General features: G+C 33.4%; 2 protein-coding genes across 3 annotated transcripts; both read left to right on the top strand.

Moving 5' to 3' along the window:
- Nucleotides 1-2,106: 2,106 nt before the first annotated feature.
- Nucleotides 2,107-7,210, top strand: LOC134262908 (glutathione S-transferase P 1-like). 2 transcript variants are annotated; one of them, XM_062745230.1, is made up of 8 exons: nt 2,107-2,223; nt 2,800-2,906; nt 4,041-4,128; nt 4,385-4,488; nt 5,116-5,172; nt 5,971-6,009; nt 6,198-6,403; nt 6,971-7,210. In XM_062745230.1, exons 2-7 carry the CDS (start codon nt 2,826-2,828, stop codon nt 6,384-6,386), a joined length of 558 nt encoding a protein of 185 aa, XP_062601214.1. In that variant the 5' UTR covers nt 2,107-2,223; nt 2,800-2,825; the 3' UTR covers nt 6,387-6,403; nt 6,971-7,210. The 2 variants fall into 2 exon arrangements, with proteins under 2 accessions (XP_062601214.1, XP_062601213.1); XM_062745229.1 differs by having other exon boundaries at nt 2,176-2,302.
- A 2,224-nt stretch (nt 7,211-9,434) lies between these two features.
- Nucleotides 9,435-20,212, top strand: LOC134262910 (glutathione S-transferase P 1-like). Its single transcript, XM_062745232.1, has 8 exons — nt 9,435-9,563; nt 12,404-12,504; nt 13,490-13,577; nt 16,110-16,213; nt 16,749-16,805; nt 17,059-17,097; nt 18,669-18,874; nt 19,999-20,212. Exons 1-7 carry the CDS (start codon nt 9,527-9,529, stop codon nt 18,855-18,857), a joined length of 615 nt encoding a protein of 204 aa, XP_062601216.1. The 5' UTR covers nt 9,435-9,526; the 3' UTR covers nt 18,858-18,874; nt 19,999-20,212.
- Nucleotides 20,213-22,170: the final 1,958 nt, after the last annotated feature.

The following is a 22,170-nucleotide window of genomic DNA, read 5'->3' as shown; positions in this document are numbered from 1 at the left end:
CGTCCCGTCGACGTAAAGGTCGAATTGGTGGGAGGTTGCGTAACTTATAGTTTCCGGGAGGAACCCCTCTCGGAGTCAGGTAATCCGCATTGGGTTGTAGCTCAGGGGATTTCCCCTGGGTCTGCGGACTTCGTTCTGCAGGCCGATGTAGCCCGCGTTGTGGGAGAGTGTAGAAGCAAGAACTTTACGCATATGCGAAGGGGGTCTAGAAATATTTAGCTGAAAGCAGATAAAAGCTCGGAGCAGGCAAAAACGGTAAGTATCATGGAGGGTGCATATGGTACTTGGTGTTTGAGATGAGAGATGTGTGTGATGGGGGAAATTGGACTGGATTATTCCAGTCCAGCCACTCAGAGGTGTCAGAGGTTCGTGCTGGCGGAGTTCTTCCGCCAGGCGATGTTCAGTACCGGGATGATTCTGGTTGTGAAGGGAACAGCGGACGACCCTTTGGGCCGCGTCCCTACACAAGATTGCCTTACACTGATGGACGGGATGTTTGTTCCCATCCTAGTACCTATCTTTGTCCGTGGTTTCACCGGTGGACCGGAGCAGGTTAGGCTCTGGGTGGAGTCTGGCAGACCCGTATTCTTTGGAATCGGAGGTCAGATCGCGGATATGTCCGCGACTCAGTTGTCGGGAGTCAGAGCTATTCCTATGGACCGACTGTTAGTTGAGTTGGACAGTCCTGATTTTCCTTGTGGAGTTGAAGCGCCGATGGGCCCCAGGCACATCGGAGAAGTTTACCGCCGGGTCGCCGCAGCGAGGGGACAGGACGTCGCCTTGCTAGCGGGTCTGGTTTTCAGGAATTTTAGGGTGTTCTTTGGACCCCAGTTGCGGGGATTCTTATAAACCAGTGTTGTTCTAGCCGGGATATATGTAACCCGGATGTACTTACCTGAGTTTACCTGAATCGGGAGCAGATAGTCCTGATGTCTTAGCCGCACTATAGATGTCGCCTTAGATGTACTATGCAGAGCCTATCCAGATGTATCAACGTTGGACCACTTGGTTGACGACATGAGTCGGAGGGTAACAACGAGGGACCTCGTGGTGTTCCGAGACGACGCGGAGGATGAGTGACTGTGTGATATGAACTGTTAAATCTGTGATTTTTATCATTATAGAGACATTAATGTTTAAAGCTTTATTATTGTGTGAATGCATGTGTATGTATGTATGATAGACCCTGTTAAGTGTTAATTATTATTATTATCGATTGTACATCTTAGTTACCCCATTGTATGTATATATTACGGGCCGGGACGCCCTATTATAAAATGGGGAGGAGTGTGGTGGTCCTGGAGGAGCCGGGGACGAATTCCCCGGTAGCCTCCGATCACGTGTCCAGCAATGATGCGGATGACGTAATACTCTCTCTCTCTTGTGCTGATTGTCGACCCGTTCAGACGTGTTTACCAATCCTCTGTAAGTCACTGTATTATTGTCACATATATTGGCGACCACTAATAAACGTGCGGAATTTTACCCATAGTATTTCTCTGCTTTATCCGCCATCACAGTCTTATTATGTAGCTGCAGGAAATACTATACTACGTTTTGTGGTCGCACAGTTTTTTTTTTACATGCGTAAATAGTAATATGTCATGTAAGAAAGGCTTAACAATAAAAGAAATCATACGTTTAATGGCTCCAATTATACCTACCTAAAGATGTAATTCGCCTTATGTCACAGGACCAGTTACATTATATATGCTTGATTTACATTTTTCTATGTATAAAAAAGAGAATATTGATCAAGTAGTACTATATTCAAACATAGTTATGTTACAGGCCCGTGTGCCTTATGCAATGTGAATTGATTAATTATTTATTCCTTCAATTTGGTAGATTGAAAGACTTAAACAATTAGAAATGTTTATACCTTTCATACCTATATTTTGAAAGTCTTAGTTTTATTAAATTTTTATGCAATCGTTGTTAAGACTTTTTTCTCATTTTTTAAGTCTTTCTACTACCACTCTAACTTTATATTCGGGATTGAGATTCAGAATAAAATTTTGCAGACGAAACCGAAAGTTGCAGAGACACAAATAAATATCTTTTTAATCATTCATTTTTTTTTTTCAGTAGGAATGTTGTATTTAATGTTTATCGTTGTTGATGCATAATTAAGGCATGCGCGGGAATTGCCTACATTATTTTAAGCCACAGATTATTGTAATTTAATCTGAGCAGCCACGAAAAATAGGTCAACTGGTCAAGGTAAAGACGTGTTTTTGTGCTTTATGTGTGTATATCATAAGCATGGCAAAATTACAGCTTGTATACTTTCAAGCAAGGGGTAAGTATTATATATTTGTAAATATACTTTGTCTTATACTTTTGTATCTTGAGAGTTAACTTTCTTTTGTTGTTTTAGTCATGTTATTAGGGTGTTAAGTCTCTTTGTTCCCTTGAAGCTGTCGACACAACCACTATGAGAGAAATACATCTGCACGCCAAGCGCTTTAACGAAATTCACCATTTTTAACACATTGTATAAAGTGGATATTTATGTTTCAAGTATTAGATAAAGGTCGATCGTTAGTAACTAGTTCAGAATACGTTAGACAGCTGAAAATATAGTGCTGCTATTCTCTTAAATATTTAGTGGATGGGCGAAGCGTACAGCCTCTTATAGTAACTGTACATATTGTAGTGTACATGTATGATCCTCATATGTGAATAAGAAGTGTTAAATTTGTTAATAAAGTATTTTATCATCGTTTTTCAGTTTAAACAAATTAATAAATAACATAAGATTTAAACATGATATATGTTATCCTATTCTATTCGCAGGGCGTGGTGAGTCTATAAGGACTCTTATGGTTGACAATAATGTGGATTATGAGGAAGTTGATTGTGGACCATGGGAAAACTGGAAGAAAAATTGGAAATCAAAGATGGTAAGTCTGCTTCAAAAACGTGTGTGTTTTGATTTCTAAAAAATGTTTTAGATTTTTAAATTTTTTTTAGATTAGTGTTTAGATCACAAACACGTTTTTACATGTGTGACCTAGAGGTGAAAAGTGTTGTTATCCATAGAAAGGACATGTCTCAATAATTACACCTGTGAAATATAAAAGCCCATGCAGGTATCAACAATTTAAAAGTTATGACCAAGATTTATTTTTTTTTAATGTTTGTACTTGACTTACGAGTTAAGTACAAAGGGTGAGGTTTTGTCTTTATAGAAATATACCTGTGAAATATTAGAGCCCTATCATCAACTGAATAAAATTGATGATCAAGGTTAAATCTCAAAAAGTATTTCAACTTCAAGGTCAAAATTGTTGGTATTCAAAGAAATGCCTTGTCAAAGGAGAAGATATTTGAAAAATAAAGGTCCTAGTCCTCAATGTTTAAAATTCATGACCAATGTTAAAGATTTTTAAAAGGTGGATCAAACTCAAAGGTCACAGTCGAAAGGTATATAAAATGTTTATATTATTAAAAAAGGACTTATTTGTTAAATCAAATACACATGTAAATTAGGAATTTCTTCCAGTTGTTCAAATGTTATTGTCAAGGTTAAAGTTGAAAGGCTTTGTGAATACACTTAAGTCATAGCTATATCCAACTAAAGGTATGCCCATGTTAAGGCAGCCAGTAGTAGATAACATCAAAGACTTGTTCTGGTTTCAAATAATTATTTCTAATAAAGATGGTAAAGAATAACCTGAAATATGATAGTTAAATACATCATACAGACAACACAAAGCACAAATTTATATTAGATAAATATTTAGACACACACAGTTGCAACATACTTGACTTAACATGATTCATTTCATAACAAGTTCTTACCAGGGCACGCACAAGCACAATGTACAAATATTATAATATATTATGAAATTTTATTAAATATCTTTTTTGTTATATAATATTTATTAAAAAATATAATCCCAGTAAAGTATAAATGTATTATTGGTACTATGGCGGCCAGGTGCGATGCATGACATTCAATGGGGGTTTTGATTAAGTAAAGTATTAAATATTAATGAAATGGTCAATTTGTCTAGCATCATTCAATTTTTTAGGCGTTTGGCCAGTGTCCATATGTGAAGGATGGAGATGTTGAGGTTGTACAGTCCAATGCAATCCTGAGATATCTAGCTAGAAAACTGGGTAGGATTGGGCATGTGTATTGCCAAATAACAAAACTAAAATGCGCATAAGATATACAGTGTTTCTAGATAAATTAAACGAGAGCAACCAAAACCAGTTATTTTAAGTTATAATTACATCAAAACAGCCATCTCCGTAATCTCAGACATATATCATTGACCATAGTGATTCCATCTAAATCTCCTATACAGTACATAAAACTGGATGCATTAAATGCTGTTTTATATTAAATATTATATTTTTGTGATACCCTTAGATTTGTATGGTTCAAACAATAAAGAAGCAACAAGAGCGGACATGATTAATGATGGAGTGGAAGATCTTAGAAAAGAATATCTAAGAATGATTTATCAGAACTATGCAAGTATTATTTGCTTTTGCAAAAAGAAAAGTTCGAGTACTGTCAGCTTTTCCAGGTGCTTTAGAGAGAAAAGTTTTTGCAATTTGCAAGACAGTCAGATATTGTTGACCTCAAAAAAGATATAAAAATTAATTTGGTCAATGCTGTTTCTAGCAAGCCCATGCATATGAAGGGGCTTGAATTTAAGCAAATTAAAATTCCTAAATACCGTAAAGCGGTTTTTTTTATCGGGGTGCTAATTTTGGCTTGTTTTTGAGGTTTTTTAGAAACCAGCTAAAATTTAATTGCTAAAATAATCAAAACTCTTCCTAGTGTTCTTTTCCAACGTGTCAAATCCATGTATCCGCTACAATTAATTACTCAAAAATTATGTGCGTACCTTTAGGAAAAGCCCCATACATTACCCCCGCCAAGAAACCTGATATACGGTACAATAGAAAAGGGTTGTCTTCCCTAGCAGTAAAGCATGAACAAATAAACTTAAAAATGATTGACAATTATCCAACAGAGTCTTATTGGAAGCCATTTGACTTATGTAAGAACAAACCATAATGTATTATTGATAAACTTGTCTTAAAATGAGATTTTATAGGTTGATTAGACATTTGATTAACATAATTTTACAGGAGGAAGGAAAAGGTCCTTTTATTGAAGAACTTCCAGGAAAACTGAAGTATTTTGAGGTTTGTTCGAATTAATCTTTGGGAGGCTTATAGGGTTTGCCTAAATTTTTTAATGCTTCTACAAGGGTCTTATCCCTTGTTAGTTATCTGCTTTCAATACTCTTTTTTAAATGAAAATACTTTATATTCTTGAAGCATATCTTGACTTGAACGTAAAGAAGTTGTACAAAGAGCAATATGTTTTTTAAAAATGTAAGTCGCTGATACAGAAAATAAATCTGGACTTGTTATAGAGACTTATAAAGACTTATCATGCCAATGAAAATAAAAGTTTCTGCTGAATCATAACCTGTGCGAGTTAGTTTCCGGTTTTCTCAACTCGAGTTCCATGTTTAATGTAAATAGACACGTCACGAGGCTAACCAATGCCTATAGATAATATGGAAATGTTAGGAACCAAGCTGAAGGAAAAGCGGTTAACTACTCTGGTTACAACTTGGTTACTTTACAAACTCTGTTTAATCTAATAAAATTTATTTAAATTATCTGAATTAATCTACTAAAATTTATTTAAATTATCTGAATTAATCTAATAAAATTTATTTAAATTATCTGAATATAATTTATGCATAAAAAAATTAAGTGACACAGTCAGTTGTCATAGTAGCGTTTACTTATATGAAGGAGAACTTAAATGACTTCAAGTTACTTAATTACTACTTTATTGGTGTGATTTAACATATTGAGTTAATGAGGGGAAAATTCAAAAGAGAAATTTATAGTGCCTTCGTTCATTTTGAGCTACATGTATTTTATCCTTTATTTTATGATATTATTCAAGCAATTGTATTTTTGTAGAACCTAATGAAAGGTGGTGATTATATACTGGGTAGCAAGGTTTGTTATTATTAGCCTTTAAGATTACTTTACATATAAATGCCCTTGGAAAATCTGTTTTTGAAAAATCGGTTATTACTTTCTTTTTGCAACTTTATTATTAATCTGACGTACCAAAAAAAAAATATATATATGAGAAACAAATAGAAAGTATCCATAATTTATTCAAATACGAGATAAATTTATAGATTTGCTTTACGGACTATAATCTGTTTGACCTTTTGGACTGCCTGGTGACCTTATCTTCCCCCTGTCTGGATGCTTTTCCTACACTCAAGGCTTACTATGATCGCATGATGAACAGACCAGGAGTCCAGAAAAGAAGGGCAACAGAACACTTCAAAGGACTTAAAATCAACGGAAATGGGAAACAGTGAATAAAACTTTGAGAGAGGTATTATACGATTCCCCAAACATTAATTTGGCATTTGCTTTCTTTCTGCTTTAAACAGATTGAAGAAATAGGTGACTGTTTGGCCTAATAAGATTTTCTCTGCTTCTTATAAATGCTACATGTAGAGGGTATTCTTGTCAAAAGTTTTAAATTTTGGATTTCCTACGATATATCTCTTCTTCAATCAGGCAAACTATAAAACTTAGAGAAAACAATAAGGTTTTCAAAAATTTTATGTAATTTCACCAGGTCATAAGATTCAACTCTCATTTGAGTTTGGATTCGGAAAAAACAAAAGATTTATGATGAAATTAGTAATCATCTATTGTAAAATCTTTTGTAAAACCCTTAAAATAAAATGATTTACATGTATGTACAGTATTATATAAAGAGAAATCGGAATCAGATAAGAAAGGATTATTTATTAAGTTTAACACGCTGACATTGTTATTGTTTTGTTTGTTCATAAAACACTTATTTGTTATATTACATTCTTTTAATTTGTTCAAGTCTGTTTGATTATAATTATGGTCCATAACATCAATATATTGTTTTTTTTCTTTTTAGGAAGAAAGGCCATAGACGTCAAGTGATTGGATCCATTAAATGAATATTAATGTAAACTGAACAATGCAAACTCATTTGTAGAGTATAAACAAGAGTTTTTTTTTAATCTGGTTGTACTAACCTTGAAAGAGAACTTGGAATTTTATTTGGAAATTCATGTATTTCATTTGAACCATCATTTGCTTGTATATAACCATTTACATGTACTTGAAGTTTTGTCGATAAAATGTGTTCAATATATGAATTGTCTTGTCGTGTTTTAAACCTTTTATATCACCGCCCTATAAAAGAAAATAACCAAAATACTAGGGTTTTTTTTTAGAAAAAAAATACTGCGAGCACTTAAACATAGAGACTTGAGTCTTAAGACAGCTATACTGAAGTAATTATTTGATCTTAGGCAAAAATGTGTTGTTTATGTTACTTGTAGTCAGTAGAAATTGCCGTAGTAGACTTGAAGTGTTCAGGGACTTTGACCACCACCGTAATTTACCAAATACATTTGTTATACCTTTAAAAATTTGTCCTATACAAATCTATACCAAAAAATCTAACATTTCTAATGCTTTGCTGAGCGAACATAAAAAATATCGATGTTTGACTGCTGAGTGAGATGTTGGACTGGTCTGTGAGATGTTGGACCGCTTACGTCACAGAATGGCGGAGCTTCATTTCATTTTCATTTGTTTGTGTTCAACAGTGACGGACCTGAGATTACAATACGAAAGACAGTTCAAAATACATGTATGTCAAAAAACAATTTAAAATGAAAGGTATAACAAAACAATTATTGACTATGTTTTCGGGGAAAATACGTTTTGTCGACCCTCGAACCAAACTGTCTGCCTTTGGCCTAACGGCCTCAGACAACTAGGGTCCGACAAAACGCAGGTTGCCCTCGAACTTAGTCAATAAATATATAGTATTGCAAAATTATATGCAAAATGGTTGTCTAAATCTATATACATGTATCTCTATGTTTCCCTATAACACCCCCCCCCCCGTCTCCCTAATGTAAGTGGAAAATATTTAAAAGAGTTATTATTATTTCATTTACATGTTTTCCTTATACATGATGACGTTGTGTTTCTCATATAAGGGCGCTATTTTTTCATCTCCCCACATTTCTGCTGTGTTCGTTGCTATTAACTTTATTCAAATTTTAATGTATTGCCAACCATTCTCTCTTTGAGAAGAATAAAAGACACATTTTAACATTTGAAAAATAATACAGAGGATATTAATTTCCGATTCGGAAAATTGGATATTTTTGGATACATAATGCCACCGTGTATATTAAAGAATTGCATTGGACTGAATATTGAATATATATTTAATGATATTATACTTTCATGTAAATAAGTTGAATCTGATTGGCCGAGAAACATCTGTTAAAAAACACTATTACCCGCTGAATAATGAAGCCACGGCCTCCAGCGTAGCAACAGTCAACATTGCTTGACGACGGGTGGTATTCCAAAAAATAGCGACTGCGCAGAATTTATGCGAGCAAGGTTCACTGTTATATGTATTTGTATAAAACATTCAGTATAATATAATAAATACAACAGCTGCACCTCGGTTGACAATGGTTTTCTTGGGGTGAAAATTTTCAATGTTACACTCAACTACATGCAATATTTATTATATAATATTCTTCACATCCAAAAACAAATCTTGAGCTTTTTTCATAATTCAGAATGAGTAAATGACATTCTATAGAATATTTACTCAGATCAAAAAATGTATATTTTATTCTCCAAAACAAATTAAACAAAGACTTACCGGATTCTGCTTTTTCACCATTTTTTGCTATAGATTTTTCCAAACATCCTTTCTGTATTTTACTGATCAGAGTTTGAGATTCATACTACAATGAATGCAAATCAAAGATTTATTACTGACATAATTGCATAAATCGACAGTAAATAGAAAAAAATATAATTCGAGCATTCAAAGTTTCTGTATGAATTGGAGTTATCTTTAATTTTGCTTACTATTGGCATATTTTACATCTATGAGCTAATACCATTGCAGAACTTACCTACTTTAGACAACAGATTAAATAAAAAGGATGATCCCAGAAATTTTATAATATGTTTTGTTTTCCCTTTATTGACTTTTAAAAATAACCCAACTCCTACAGGAAACCAATTAATCTAAAATCCTCTGAATTGCTTCTCAAAACAATAGCGAATTTTTTTTTAAATTAGATTGTCAGGAATATAAATATATTTTTTTCATTTCGGACTTTTTAAACCCGTTGGCTCTCTATACATACTGACAACAATTTTTCAAAACCTTCAGTTTTAAAAAAAGTTTGAAAAATTCAGCATATTGATGTTGAAAATTTCTGGGGACGTTTTTTTTTCTACATACAAATCGACCATTTTTTTTAAAATCCTGAATCAACATGCAGAGAGCAAACAATTTTAACATGCTTAAAAATGGTTTTGTTTGAACAGAGCAGCGGCGGAAAGTAGGTCAACTGATTACGGTAAAACCTTCGTGTTTTTGTCACTAGAATATTGTGCTTCACGAGTTCGGTTCACAAGCATGGCAAAAATACAATTAGTGTACTTTCAGGTTAGAGGTAAGTACATATAATTATGTTAATTATGCATTCCATTTATTATTTCGATTCGTCGGGTTAGTACGGTTGTACCAACAGATAAAAATCATGACCATTGTGACGAATTATTCAATGGCATGTTTTTTTTTATCAATTTAGCTGTCGACAAAGCCCGTGTAAGATTAAACCTTACTCTAGGCGCGTGATACTGCATTGTACATGAATGTATAATGATGGTATATGTACATCTGTTTATTAGTAGCTGCAATAACGTACATGTAGATTTCTCCGTTATTTTTAACGCATACAAGACCTTCCTTCATCCGTGCACTGTGAAAGAAATAAACATATATATTATATGCATGATGGTCTCAGTCTGTAATTATTAGATACATAATATGGCAACATATGGCAACAAAACATGTACAGGTACATGTTGTACCCAGTATTTTATTAGAGGTCTAAATCCATTCGAGGGCAACATAATGCGTTGTAATGGACCCATTCTGCACTGATTTCCATGTTTACGAGTTAGATTGAACATCGATCCCGAAGCTGTCTTACACCAGCTACATACTTGACCCTTCCTTCAGATGCCCGTGGCTATGTAATCCAAGGGAGTCCCTTGTCTAATGGCTATGTAATCCTTACAAAATCACCATGAGTGATGTTTGTATGATAAACCTTAGAAAATGAATTAGTAATTTATATCTACACTGTGGAGTATTGACAATTTTTTGTTTATGTTAATATTTTTATGATATCAAAATAAACCAATTATCATTTCATGAATTAATTTACAATTATCTGTTTTGTAAGCACGGGAATTCCTTGCAAGCAGTGAATTTTCAGTTCACTCTTTGTTGAAAAAAATGCATATTGGAGAAAGGGGGATATCAACTCCAACCCCCACCCCTTCCAAATTCTTTTAAGCGTGATTACATTTACATGGTTAAGTACATATAACTAATCCCCCCCCCTCCCATCAAAAATAACAATAAGCACCTCGTAATAACAGTAAGTATCTCATAACTTTGTAATATTATCTTCCCACAAATTTTTTTATTGAAGTAGAAAATTTGGTGTTATGTATATTAATAAAAAATTGTGGGAAGACAATATTTTACTTCTATGTATGAACGTAAATTGTCCAGGGGAAGAGACAGACCCACTTTATCAACGAATCTTAATTAAATACATTAATCGATTAATTAAGCCACCCCCACCCCCCTCACCCGTAGAGGACTACTGTCCATGCCCCGTCCCGAAAACACACTCTTGTCCCGCCTTTTTGTAGGCTGCCGCAGGAATGTATATGATTGTTTTCAAAACGACACATTAATAATATTAATAATACCTTGCTAAAGTGCAGTTAAATCTGATATTGAAACTATACAAGAGGCCCACGGGCCTTAAAGGTCACCTGAGTATCATGTAATAACTTTCCAACAATTGAATTTTATTCATGTTTTAAACCAGAGGCCATAAAATTCACAATTTCGAAAGAGGCACCATTGCTTATCATAACTATATACTTAAAATGCTTACTTTTGTTTCTTAATACACAAAGGTAGATCAGCGAAACAAAGAGAAAATACACTTCCACTTTATAAACAGTTGTGCACCCCATCCTGCGGGAACTGATCCTAGAGACACATATTTCATTTTCAGATATGTAACAACCACCCCCTTCCAAGTCCCTGCCCAGGAGCAAAGGAAAAGATTTTCAAATATACTATATAAACATTAGAGTCCCACCCTAACGCAAGAACTCCTGACCTAAGGGCCCTGAAATTCAGAAATCTCAAAGAGGCATACTTCCTTATCATAACTTTGTACATAGTTCATTGGTTTAATACCCAGGAGCAAAATAGATTTTAAAAGAATTTATGTATTTTCATTATATAATCAATAGAGCCCCACCCTAACACCAGAACACCTGTCCCCGGGGATATGAAATTCACAAATTTGGAAGAGGCAGTCTTTATCAACACAACTATGTACTTGGTTAGTTTATTTAATACCCATGAGCAGAGAAGAAGATTTTGAAAGAAATAATGCACTTTCGCTAGCGCTATACAATCTATATATAGCCCCACCCTAGCACAGAACTGGAACCCTTGACCCCGGAGCCATGAAATTCACAGTTTTGGAAGAGGCAGTCTTAATCAATATTACTGTGCACTTGGCTATAGTTTATTTGATGCCCAGGAGCAGAGAAGAAGAATTTCAAAGAAATAATGCACTTTCACCATATAATCAATAGAACCCCGCCCTAGCACTAGAACCCCTGATCTTGGGGCCATGAATTTCACAATTTAGGTAGAGGTGTCAATGCTGATTACAATCATACCAACAGTATTGATGCTTGATATCTGGAAGTAAAAAAGATTTTTAAAGATTGCATTAATTTTAGTGGTTTGCCCCACCCCCAGTCCCAAGGGGGACAGAGAGCACGAAATTCATTATTTTTGTTTCACTTTACCCATAGATGCTATATGCCAAATTTGGTTGAAATTGGTTAAGCGGTTTCAGAGAAGAAGCTGAAAATGTTCAAATGTTAACGCACGACGAACGACGGCGGACGAACACGGATAGCATTATGTCACCTGAGTTTACTCAGGTGACCTAAAAATCGAAAATTAAATTTTATAACTCATAGATTTATGAAAGATGTCATATTCAGCTTTGTCACTACGCAAATAAAAGCTCATTTGATCCTTTAGTACAGGTGGCCTAAAATGACAGAACCTACCTGTAATTCATTATTGAGGTTTTTTTTTCAATTGTACACTGAAAATATTGTAATAATTTTGTAAATTTTAATTTTTGAGCTGTATTTCATAAGTATGATTTTACAGGTCGTGGTGAGTCAATAAGGACTCTTATGGTTGACAACAATGTGGAATATGAGGAAATTGATTGTGGACCAAACTGGGTGCAGGAATGGAAACCAAAAATGGTCAGTCTTATTGTTTATTTAATAAAGATTTCTTTTATTAATTAACATTTTGAATGCTTTGGAAAAGTGAGGTTTTGCTAAAGAACAGAACATTTCACTGATTTCTTATCTCATCTTTAGACATATTAATGTTTGTTCAATATTTTCCAGAACAACTAGACCTATGCCTAAAAGTTATTGTACATCCGTAATCGACGATTGAGGAATATATAGTGATTGTAATCTATAATAGTTTTTGTCTTGTCAATCCATCTGTCTGTCGGCTTGTCTGCAAAAACATTACGGCGTAAAAAAAGTGTAATTTCTTAAAAGTAGGTCAAACTGTAAGGTCAGGTCACTTTTTTAGGTATCCAAGTAATGCTTGTCACAAGGAATATTTTTTTTTATTTACAACTCAAGATCAAAATTGTTGCTATCAAAAGTATTTAAGGCCTTGTCACTAGGAATACACGAATGGTATTCAAAGCCCTAGCTAGTTCTTACTTTTCACAATTTATGCGCAAGAATAAAGATGTTTTATGTGGGTCAAACTACTCCAAGTTAAATAGTTAAACATGTACCAATGGAAAGGTTTTTTTTCTCTCAAGGAATACATATATACACATGTGAAGTACGGACTCCCTATCACCAATTATTAAAAAAAGTTTTTGCCAAGGTTTAAGTTTCGTAGATTCTTGAAAAAGTGGCTCAAACTCCAAGGTCAAGATCAAGAACCAGAGGATAAGTACATGTATGTTATTACTCAAAAAAGAGTACAATGTGAAATATGAAAGTCATATCTCCATCCAATCAAAAATTACCGACAAGGATAATTTTTTTTATTTGGATAAACATACAAAATAGCTACGCAGACGGATGGGCAGGGGAAAAACTATATTCCTCCGAATTTCGACATAAAAATGCAGCAGCTTGAATAAAATAGTAAAGTGCATAAAAAGTCAACATTGATGAAAAGATCAATTAACAGTATCATTTACTGTTCCAGGCCTTTGGCCAGAGTCCATTCTTCAAAGATGGAGACGTAGAAATCGTACAGTCAAACGCAATTCTGAGATATCTAGCTAGAAAACTGGGTGAGTGTGATCTTATCTTGTCTTTAGCAATAACAATGCAACTGCAAATGCACTTAAATAAAATGTAATGCAGCACATAAAAGATATTTCTAAGTTGTAATATTCCTTGAAACAGTTCGCAATAATCTACGTGATCTCGTTGAAATACAGTTTATGTAACCTTAAACGGATCATTTTTATCATATTTTATTTGCTTGAATGTTCATGTCGATAATTTTCAAGATTATTCAAGATTATTGAATTTTTATACTTGATAAGATATAACTTTAACTTAGCATATGTTGTATAATAAAACAAGAGGCCCATAGGCCTTATAGGTCACCTGCAAATCATGCAACAACTTTCAAATGATATAATTTGGTTCATGTTTTAAGGTAGATGCTATGGCATTCACACTTTTGAAAGAGGCTGGCACCATTGCCAATCATAACTATGAACTTAGCAATTGCTTAGTTTGGATACCTCCTTAATACCCATAGGCAGGGGAGGGGAACAAAAAATGCATATCAAATAATCAGTAATATTCAGCAATAATCAGAAGTGCCCCTACCACACATGAACCCCTGATCCTAGGTCCACACATTGCACAATTTTTGAAAAGGCACACTTGCTTATCAAAAATGTTTGATTAATACCAAAAGATCAGATTTCAATCAATTCATTTTCAGTATATAAGCAGAGCCCCCCCCCCATGGTATCCCTGATCCAGGGGCCTGGAAATTCACAATTCTGGAAGAAGTACCCTTGCACATCATAACTATATAGGTAGTTCATCTGCTTATTACCCAGGAGCACAGAAGAAGATTTTCAAAGAATTAATGTATTTTCATTATATAATCATTATAGAGCCCCATCCTAACACCAGAACCCCTGACCCTAAGGCCATGAAATTCACAATTTTGGTAGAGGCATTTTTGCTCATCATAACTATGTACTTAGTTTATTTACTAGTAATACCTGGGAGCGGAGAAAAAGATTTTCAAAGAATTATTGCAAATTTTCACTATATAATTAATACAGCCCCGCCCTAACACCAGAACCCCTGACCCTGGGGCCCAAAAATTCACAATTTTTAAAGAGGCACTCTTGCTCATCATAACTATGTTCTTAGTTATTTCAATTAATACCCAGAAGCAGAGAAGAAGATTTTCAAAGAATTAATGCATTTTCACTTTATAATCAATAGAGCCCCGCCCTAACACCAGAACCCCTGACCCTAGGGCCATAAAATTAACAATTTTAGAAGAGGGAGTCTTGCTCATCATAACTATGTACTTATTTAGTTTATTTAATACCCAGAAGCAGAGAAGAAGACTTTCAAAGAATTAATGCATTTTCACTATATATACCGGTAATCAATAGAGCCCGACCCTAACATCAGAACCACTGACCCTGGGGTTCTAAAATTCACAATTTTAGAATAGGCTTTCTAGCTCATTATAACTATGTACTTAGTTACTTTATTTAATACTCAGGAGCAGAGAAGAAGATTTTCAAAGAAATAATGCATTTTCACTTTTTAATCAATAGAGCCCCACCCTAACACCAGAACCCCTGTCCCTGGGGCCATAAAATTCACAATTTTGGTAGAGGCACTCTTGCTCATGATAACCATGTACTTAGTTTGTTTATTTAATACTCGAGAGCAGAGAAGAAGATTTTCAAAGAATTAATGCATTTTCACTATATAATCAATAGAGCCCCTCCCTAGCACTGGAACCCCTTACCCTGGGGCCATGAATTTCACAATTTTGGTAGAAGACTCAATGCTGATAACAATCATGTCAACAGTTTGACTTCTGATGTCCAGGAGTAAAAAAAGAAGATATTTAAAGATTGCACGAATTTAAGGGGTTTTGGCCCCTTACCCCAGGCCCCAGGGGGGCAGGGAACCATGAAATTCACAATGTTTGTTCCCCTTCACCCATACATGCTATATGCCAAAATTGGTTGAAATTCGTTCAGTGGTTTCAGAGGAGAAGCTGAAAATGTTCACATGTTAACGCACGACGGACGACGAACGACGACGGACGAAAACGGATAGCAATAGGTCACCTGATTTTACTCAGGTGACCTAAAAAATAATAATTCAAACGTTGTCATTATCTATAAAGTCAAAACAATATAAGCTGCATTTTTTGAGCATTTTATTTTGCTGTTAAAATGTGCTGTTATGATAAATCTCTATGGAATTTAAACATTTATGATCAATTAGACTAAAATATGAATTAATTTGGATCAGAAGAAAAATTTCTGTACAAGGGAAGATATTGTAATTATGTTAAAAAAATCAATATTGTACAGGATGACATAATGACTTGTGATTTTGCTTTAATTAAAGCTTATAAATGGTTATTTCATCGCAAATACGAACAATAGAAGGTTAACGTTGTAGTTTATTTTTTGTCACTGAAATAGTTTATTACAACATTGCAGCAAAGATTTTTGTCATTAAAGTTGCTGTATGGAAATATAAAAATCTTACAGTAATCGTTTTAGTCGATTTTATTTTGCTTTTCTGATACTCTTTAGATTTGTATGGTTCGAACAACAAGGAAGCAACACGAGCTGACATGATTAATGATGGCGCAGAAGATCTTAGAATAGAATACACAAGAATGATTTATCAGAACTATGCAAGTATTATTTCTTTGAAAAAAACCAGAAGCTCAAATAGCACAGTTGACATGGTGCTAAAAATAAGAAAATAGCTCTGACATGTATGCCAAATTTGCAAATTCTGTTGAGTAGCTTTCAAGAAAAAGGGTTTCACTGCTACACTGATTTTCCTGCATGATATGTTTTATACGTTGATTGAAGTTCATTTCACAGCAATGTCTTCTTAGATATTTGATATACATGTATACGGGAAAGCCTATCAATGTAAGGAAAGAGATGATGTCTTATATAGCAGAAAAAAAGAGATGAAAAATGAAGTGAATTCAAACACACTTTAAATCTATTAGTCTAAGACTATTTTCATGTTGTAAAATTTGAATTTACCGGACTGTATTAAATACACCATTTACATGAAAACTTCTTGTATTTATTGCCGTCCGTTAAATATTCAAAATTTACATGACAGTTCCATTTCATTGTGTTGTTAAATTTTTGATTCTGACGTCCTATGGGACAATAACATATATAAATTTGTACAGCCTTTTCTTGTAGGAGGACGGAAAGGGTCCATTTATTGAAAAACTCCCTGGAAAACTACAGTGTTTTGAGGTTAGTGAAATTACTGTAAAGGCCACAGTTTTATTTGCCCAGATATTTATTGTTAGCATATTGAAATGGTATTATTACAGTTACTTACAATTCAACTTTATCAAAACAAAAATTCATACTAAGATGATATCATGAAACACCATAAAGTTTCCAAAACCAAACATGAAAATGCGCTGCTTAAAGAGAAATAACAACATGTAGAACAATTTTTTTAAAAAAAGCAAACATTGTTCGTTTTTACGTTATCTTGTAGAACTTAATGAAAGGTGGAGATTATGTGCTGGGAAGCAAGGTTTGTATATGAAAATCTGCTTTAATTGTTTAGTAAAAATTAAAAGCAACAACATTAAAAAAAATGTTCTACAATAAATGTAATTAAAATTATCCCTTCTATGAAATGTCCGTAGTATATTATCTATATGTACTACCCATTTTCATAAAGCATTCGACCCATCATAATTTGTTTTCTGGAGTTTCCCCCTTTTCTGAAAAAGTGTTTTGAGCCTTTTCTCTAGAGTTGTGCAGTAATGATTCTTGCATTGCGTTTCAAATCCCACTGAGGGACCTTGGGGGTGGGTTAGACCGTCTATACAAAGGTCCCGTCTCGCAAAAAAATGTAATGGCCCTGGGTGCCGAATATAGTGCTTCGAATCCACTGCAGGATGTGAAGACCAGTCCTTCGATTGAGACTTTTAAAGCGAGATTCTATGTCGCAATACATGTTGGCACGAAAATGATTCCTCATAGTTTTAATATTTGCATCGGCAAGTGATGGCATCTGCATGAGTGAAAAATTCTCGAGGGGGGAGTTAAACATCATACAAAAACTATAATGAGATATTTGTATTTAAAATTTGATATTCTACTATTAAGGTAAGTCACTCCTGAAATTTGTTAAATCAAGGATTTTTTGAGAAGTATATTTTGGATAAGTACTCATAAAGTGTAACTCAAAATCGCAAAGAAAATAGGGGGTCAGTGTGCATCCTACTGATCAACGGTACATTTAAGTTGACCTTTTTGCACTTAAATTTTATCTCTTGTTAATTACTTTAACCCTTATTATATTTGATCAGATGTAAGCATGGCAATAAATATAATCTTATTTTACGTAAAATAGTTTGAATAATATTTATCATTAAACAAATCTTGCAAATTGATGCGCGTAAATTATTGTGTGACCTTTTTGCACTAAAAAATAACATATTTGGTGTATTAAAAACTTAATAGGCAATAAAAAATTTTATTATATCAAACTTTTTACGACTTAAGTGCTGATCAGTCACAAGTATCGAGTAGTTTAAAATAATGAAAGAAAAAGGTGGGGTCAATGATGTTAATTTTGAAATATTTGTCAAAATATGTGATTTTCAGGCAAAAAATGGTGTAAATTTGATCTTGACTTCTTTAATATATTTTCATTTTTTGGAAAAGTTTGTTGAGGGAAGGTGTAAAACATGGTCTAAAAATATAAATTAAGACCTATTTTAAATATTTTTAGCAATATGAAAACGGAAAATATTCTCCGAGTAAAAGTATGTGAGGCTAAATTTCCATGCATTAAATTTTATAAATGTGCAGATTTGCAGAATTTTCTGCTAAATATCCTTCCACCAAAAGAAATAGTCCCTCATAAATCTTGCTTCTTTGTAGATTTTTGAGCAGTTTTTTCATTGAATGTTGAAAAATTTACATTGTTGAATTTAAATATGTTATAAAAATTGAATTTTGATAAGTAGTTTTGAAGTAAAAGCTTCTGGGTGAACTTTTCTAAAAAGCTGAGGAGTGACTTACCTTAAAATTTAAGTTTATAATTGATGTCGATTTACATGTTCTCCACAATCTACCTCGATTTGGTTGCAGGTTTGCTTTACGGACTATAATCTGTTTGACCTTTTGGACTGTCTGGTGACCTTATCTCCCTCCTGTCTGGATGCCTTTCCCACACTCAAGGCCTACCATAATCGTATGATGAACAGACCAGGAGTCCAAAAGAGAAGGGCAACAGAGCACTTCAAAGGAATAAAGATCAATGGAAATGGAAAACAGTGATGAAATCTGCTAGAAAGGTATTCAAGAGTTTGCATCCCTCAGTTGATTCGATGAGCAAGAGCATGCTCTATACCTATGAATAATTTACGAAAAGAGGAAGCTTCTTGACAAACAAGTTGATGAAAAAAGAAAATCAACAGCCTTGTTTAAAGTTATCATTTTTATGGTCGATACCATGATCTTGTGACCTTGTGAACAGTAAAATATTGACTTACTATTTTTTAAATATTATTTACAAACTGAATTGTCAACGGATTTCTCCCAATATGTTTCAATCATAAAAAGAAACACACCGGAAGTGACTGATCGACAGAGGATGCTCACCCCCTCCTCTGAAGTTTTTGTTTGCTCTGCTGTTGATTAGTTTTGTTTGAATGAACTTCTGATCTTAAATACTGTTCCTTATTTCCATATTTTCAGTATTTTATCATTACACTGTACTTCAAATTGATTGAAAGAGATTGACGGTAGACTGTTGGTTTATGTCATTGTCAGATTTTAATTGAAAATACTGTATACAGGGTTATTTTCGCCCCTTGTTATTTTCGCCCTTTCACAATTGGAAACAAGTTTGCCCCGTTTAAAATTCGCCCAGAAAGATTTTTGTTGAAGATATTATACCATTTATATTCAATTCGCCCCGTTTTAAATTCGCCCACTTCCGACTAAGACGAAAGGGGCGAAAATAAAACGGGGGCGAAAATTTCCCTGTATACAGTAATGTAGAAAAAAGCACCACATTCTTGCATGTTTTCTTAAAAAAAATCTTTCATTAAGCATCTTATTAGTCTTAGTTTTACCATTACATGTATGTTTCCCTAAGATTATTTTATATCTTTCACTAATGATAACTTGAAACCCATTTTTGCACTAGGAAAATTAAAATTATTTAGAGATAATTTACACAGTGAAACGTTGTAAATATCACTAAATCAATGGACAGAATTTTATTTGTGTCTAAGAGAAATCAAATAATTACATGAACTGTTATTCATAATCCTTTGTTGTTTTGTTTATATTTAAGTTTAATATTGTAATGTAAAGTATGAAATTGTAATCTTTCATTCCAATCAAATGATGAAAAAATTCTATCAAGAAGAATGATGTTCAAAGTGATGGTTTGATTTTCTTCTTCTTTTAGGAAGAAAATATTGGACGAGTGGCCTAATCCACAGAAAAATGCATATATGGAGACAACAGTGCATACAATCAGACTTTAATTGCTGATATACTGTTATTGCATTGAATTATTCCCTTGATATTTTTAAAAAAAAAAAAATTGGAGAAAAATAGCGCATTGAATGTTAGTCGCAATATAAATGTAACATGCAAAATAAATTGCTTGAGGAAATAGATAGTTTAACTAGTTATTTTTCTTCAAAAAAGAAGACCCATTAGTTTTCAATCAATCAGACCAGAAACATTCTCTTTTAGGGAAGATCATGTTACAGAAAAGTTTTGTTGTCCTCTCTCGATCGACTGACTAAAAATGGTCCATCTCAAAACTGTTTTTACATTCCATGACACGATTTGTTTTCTTCTTAAAGTATTCCTCTTATCTTATTAAATATGTTAAAATTTTCTGTAAAAAGATTTTCCCACCTACCTACCGACCCAATAATTTTACCCTGAGTCGGGAGAGGGCATGCAAGCAAACATTATTTTAAAGATGGCACGATCTTTCTCAAACTTTGTTTATATTATCTGAAAAATGAGTTCCTGGGTTTAACTATATACTGAAAAAAATGGGACCAAAACTTTAAAATCTACAGAGAAAAAACTTGACTGTCTTAAGCACTTGTTCTAATCTACAATAAACTATTTCATTAAAAGATACTAACGCGAATATGTGTAAGCCAATGAAGAAAACTTGTCTTTGTTTTCAAAGTTTATTAAATGAATCCAAGTTTACAATTTCTCCGTGATCGTATTGGTTTTTAGTAAGCGTTTTAGAAATTTGAAATTTGATCCGTATAAACCAATGCACTGTTGATATAATTGTTCAAAGGGTCCGTCCAAATCACAAAAGAGCTAAAGACCGAACTCCCAATAAATAAATAAGCAAAAGTCCAAAAGAATGATTCCCAAAAATAAAAGACGAAGAGATAATTGATAATTTGAGAATAAGACCGGGAATTAAAAACGGGAATAAGAACGGGAATTAAGATCGGGAATGCTCTTTTCTAACAAAACAGGGTATTTTGTGCTCAGTGGGTATCCATGGTCCCGGATATAAAGATGCATTTCATTGGCTAACTCACCATCACTAACCACTTACACCTTGCCCGTAGGTCTGTCCGTTGACCTATGAACCCCAACATGGCACCACCCTTAAATGCAGGTAAATACTCATTACTAATATTTATGGGCTCAGTCCCCATCTCTGCACTACAGGAGTTCTAGCCCTAAGCTCTTTCACTTATTTACTTCAAATTTCCCAATTTCATTGTTCTTAGTTAAAACTCTTAATAATACCATTGTATTTCCGTTCAAATTTTATTACTTAGTATCGATGGGCTTGATTGGTCTATTCGGATCAATTTCATTAAAAATGATTTACCAAATTATAGTGCATTTGAACAACAACAAAATCCAATTTGTTTTAACAAAATAATAATAGTTTACAAAATTAAAGTCCCTTTTCCAATTATAAAGTCACCGAATTTGAGTCACTAATAATATACATTCTGATTTAATAAAGTTTACAAAATTAAAGTCCCTTTTCCAATTATAAAGTCACCGAATTTGAGTCACTAATAATATACATTCTGATTTAATAAACCTTTATATCATTTTACTTTCACTACTAATAACTAAAAATGATTATGATATTAATATTGTCTACGTTTAAAATGTTCAAACAATATGTCTGTGCTAAACCCTATAGGTTTACATTTGTGCGTGTTTCTGTAGATGTATTTTCAGGCTGGACTGAATAATACGCTCAGAAAAAATGTTTTTTAAGTAAGAACATCTAAACATTATTTATTAAACTTGTATTTAGATTTAAGTTAATTTGTCTATGGTAAAATTATAATACATTGATAAATCTTTTGGCAAAATTTTGTAAATTTTTATGAACGAATTTAAGAGCAGATACAAAGAAGATATAGAAATAATTAAAAAGTATTTCCTTTAGCATTAATTAAACAAATTCTATCACAATTCCCCCCCCCCCAAAAAAAAAATCCAACATTTTTAAATTATCGCAGTTTGTAAATCAGGTTTCTCTGTATTGATTAGAACATAGTTTGATTTCTAAAAATGAGATAACGCGCCGAGTAGGTCAGCTTGTAAGGGTAGAGATATATAT

The sequence above is a fragment of the Saccostrea cucullata genome, unplaced genomic scaffold (assembly GCF_032062105.1).
Source record: "Saccostrea cucullata isolate Sc308-1 unplaced genomic scaffold, CSIRO_AGI_Scuc_v1 ctg737, whole genome shotgun sequence".
In the NCBI taxonomy this organism is placed as follows: domain Eukaryota; kingdom Metazoa; phylum Mollusca; class Bivalvia; order Ostreida; family Ostreidae; genus Saccostrea; species Saccostrea cuccullata.
This window is presented reverse-complemented; position numbering and strand designations above follow the sequence as displayed.

Coding starts and splice junctions, on each gene's coding strand:
- LOC134262908 (XM_062745229.1), top strand. CDS start 2,266: ATGGCAAAATTACAGCTTGTATACTTTCAAGCAAGGG. Junction 4,129..4,384: donor ATATCTAGCTAGAAAACTGG/GTAGGATTGGGC, acceptor TGATACCCTTAG/ATTTGTATGGTTCAAACAAT. Junction 5,173..5,970: donor GAAAACTGAAGTATTTTGAG/GTTTGTTCGAAT, acceptor GTATTTTTGTAG/AACCTAATGAAAGGTGGTGA.
- LOC134262910 (XM_062745232.1), top strand. CDS start 9,527: ATGGCAAAAATACAATTAGTGTACTTTCAGGTTAGAG. Junction 12,505..13,489: donor AGGAATGGAAACCAAAAATG/GTCAGTCTTATT, acceptor TTACTGTTCCAG/GCCTTTGGCCAGAGTCCATT. Junction 16,214..16,748: donor GAATGATTTATCAGAACTAT/GCAAGTATTATT, acceptor CTTTTCTTGTAG/GAGGACGGAAAGGGTCCATT.